Below are 1,968 nucleotides of genomic sequence, written 5' to 3'. Positions count from 1 at the left end.
TCTGGGACTTTATGTAGGCGAGAGAGGAGAAAACAACTTTGCACGACCGACAGAAAGAAGCCAAAGCAGCTGGAAGAGGAGAGATTTTTTCGGAACTTAGCAGTCGGGGCTGAGCTGCCTCCTGCCACCGCTGCTGTGTGTGCCTGAACCTGGGCATAGTGGTCCAAACATTTCCCCCACCCCCTCATCGGGAGAAGACAAGGGCTGTGGGGTGAGGGTTTTTGTGTGGGGGGGTGGGAGGAAGACGTGATGATTCGCTGGGGGGAATAAACCCTCAGCTGGAGAGAGAAGGGGGTAGGGGGGGGGGGAATTTATTTTACTTTCCTGGAGCTGCAGGATGGAAAATGGAGATTTAAATTAAAAGGGAAGCGAACGAAAGAAAGAAATATATAAATAAATTAAATCCCCGACAGGACGGAGACTTTGGCAATGGAGCTCGAGACAGCGATTTAAACGGAAGAAAAGGCATCGGCCAAAGACTTTCAGTCAAAGAAGAAAATGATTTGAAGAAAATTATAAGTAAATTCGATCGAGCTCCGCGTTTCACTCGGGGGGAGGGAGAAAGAGAGGGGAAAATACAATTTGTTGGAGTGGGAATCTTCTCAGGAAGTAGCGCAGCGAGGGGGAAAAAAAGTGTAAGATTTATTTTTTCCCCTCCGTCTGTCTGAAGAAAAAAAAATCATCGTCGAGGAGGGAAGGAAACCGGGAGATTGTCGGAGTTTTAAATAAAATTGAGGGTTTTTTCCCCCTCCTCCTCCTCCTCCTCTGACAAGTATTTTATTTTAATTCTTCCCTTCCTTGCAGTGGACCTGAATTAAAGTTTATAGAGGATTTATCTACAATAAAACCAATGGGAATTCTTATTTAAATTTTTTTTCCTGAGGAGTTTTTTTTTTCACCCCCCCACCCCCCCCCCCCCCCCCCGACTGGCGGATTTCTTTTCCCCTGGATTTGAACCAACTGCCGAAGAATAAAAGGGAAAATAATAATTACATATCGAACCGAATCGGGACCAGTTTCTCTCAGGATTTGAGGCGCAGTTTTTTTTCTTTCTTCCTCGGGACAAACCGTCCGTTGTGGTCTCGTGGACAGAGCGGCGGCGGTGCGAGCCGGCAGGGTCTTTATTGCCATTGAGGGAATGATGAGTGCGAAGCCCCGAGCTGTCGGCGTTACGCTGCCCGGCTGTCAGTAACCCTCGGGCCGCACTGAGTGACTGCGCGGTCGCCCTCTGATTTTTTTTTTCCAAAAAAATAAGAAAATTATTGTTCCTGCCGCTGTACACTGATCGTCGTCGACATGGCCGCTCCCTTCTGCCTGCTCTTCTTTGGGATCCAGGCCGCCTCGATGAGCGCCGTGGCTGGTAAGTGACTGGAAATCTGTGCCCGGGCCTTAGGCGCGGGTGGAGAGGCAGATTTAAAGAGACTACAGCAGCCCTCATTGTGCCACTTGAAGTACTGTCTTGGGGTGGGTGGGAGGAAGGTGGAGACGGGGGGGGGGGGGGGAAGGTGGGGTGGAAGGGAGAGCTGGAGGGAGGGAAGAAGGGCAGGCGGGATGGTGAAAGGGGAGACGAGGGGAGGGGTGGTGAGAAGGGGGGAGGAAGGGAAGATGGTTGGGGGGGGGTGGAGGAAGGGGGAGACGGTTGGGAGGGTAGGAGGGAGGGAGGAGACGGTTGGGGGGGGTTGAGGAAGGGGAGAGACGGTTGGGGAGGGGTAGGAGGGAGGGAGGAGACGGTTGGGGAGGGGTAGGAGGGAGGGAGGAGACGGTTGGGGGGGGTGGAGGAAGGGGAGACCGGTTGGGGAGGGGTGGGAGGGAGGAGACGGTTGGGGGGGTGGAGGAAGGGAGACGGTTGGGGAGGGGTAGGAGGAAGGGGAGAGACAGGGGGTAGGAGGGAGGGAGGAGATGGTGGGGGGGGGAGACGGGGGGGAGACGGGGGGAGGGAGTGACGGTTGCGGGAGGAGGGGGGTGAGA

At 54.1% G+C, this 1,968-nt stretch overlaps 1 protein-coding gene across 2 annotated transcripts in view; it reads left to right on the top strand.

The window, feature by feature from the left end:
• The first annotated feature begins 288 nt into the window (after nt 1-288).
• The window catches only part of bmpr2b (bone morphogenetic protein receptor, type II b (serine/threonine kinase)), a 362,014-nt gene continuing 360,334 nt past the window's right edge, over nt 289-1,968 (top strand). For both annotated transcript variants that reach the window (XM_068036170.1, XM_068036168.1), the window contains exon 1: nt 289-1,360. In XM_068036170.1, coding sequence (XP_067892271.1) covers nt 1,297-1,360 — 64 coding nt within the window. In that variant the 5' untranslated portion in view covers nt 289-1,296. The remainder of the gene's footprint in view (nt 1,361-1,968) is intronic.

This window comes from Heterodontus francisci, chromosome 7, assembly GCF_036365525.1.
Source record: "Heterodontus francisci isolate sHetFra1 chromosome 7, sHetFra1.hap1, whole genome shotgun sequence".
Taxonomy (NCBI): domain Eukaryota; kingdom Metazoa; phylum Chordata; class Chondrichthyes; order Heterodontiformes; family Heterodontidae; genus Heterodontus; species Heterodontus francisci.
The sequence above is the reverse complement of the archived record's forward strand: the minus strand, read 5'-3'. Positions and strand labels throughout refer to the sequence as shown.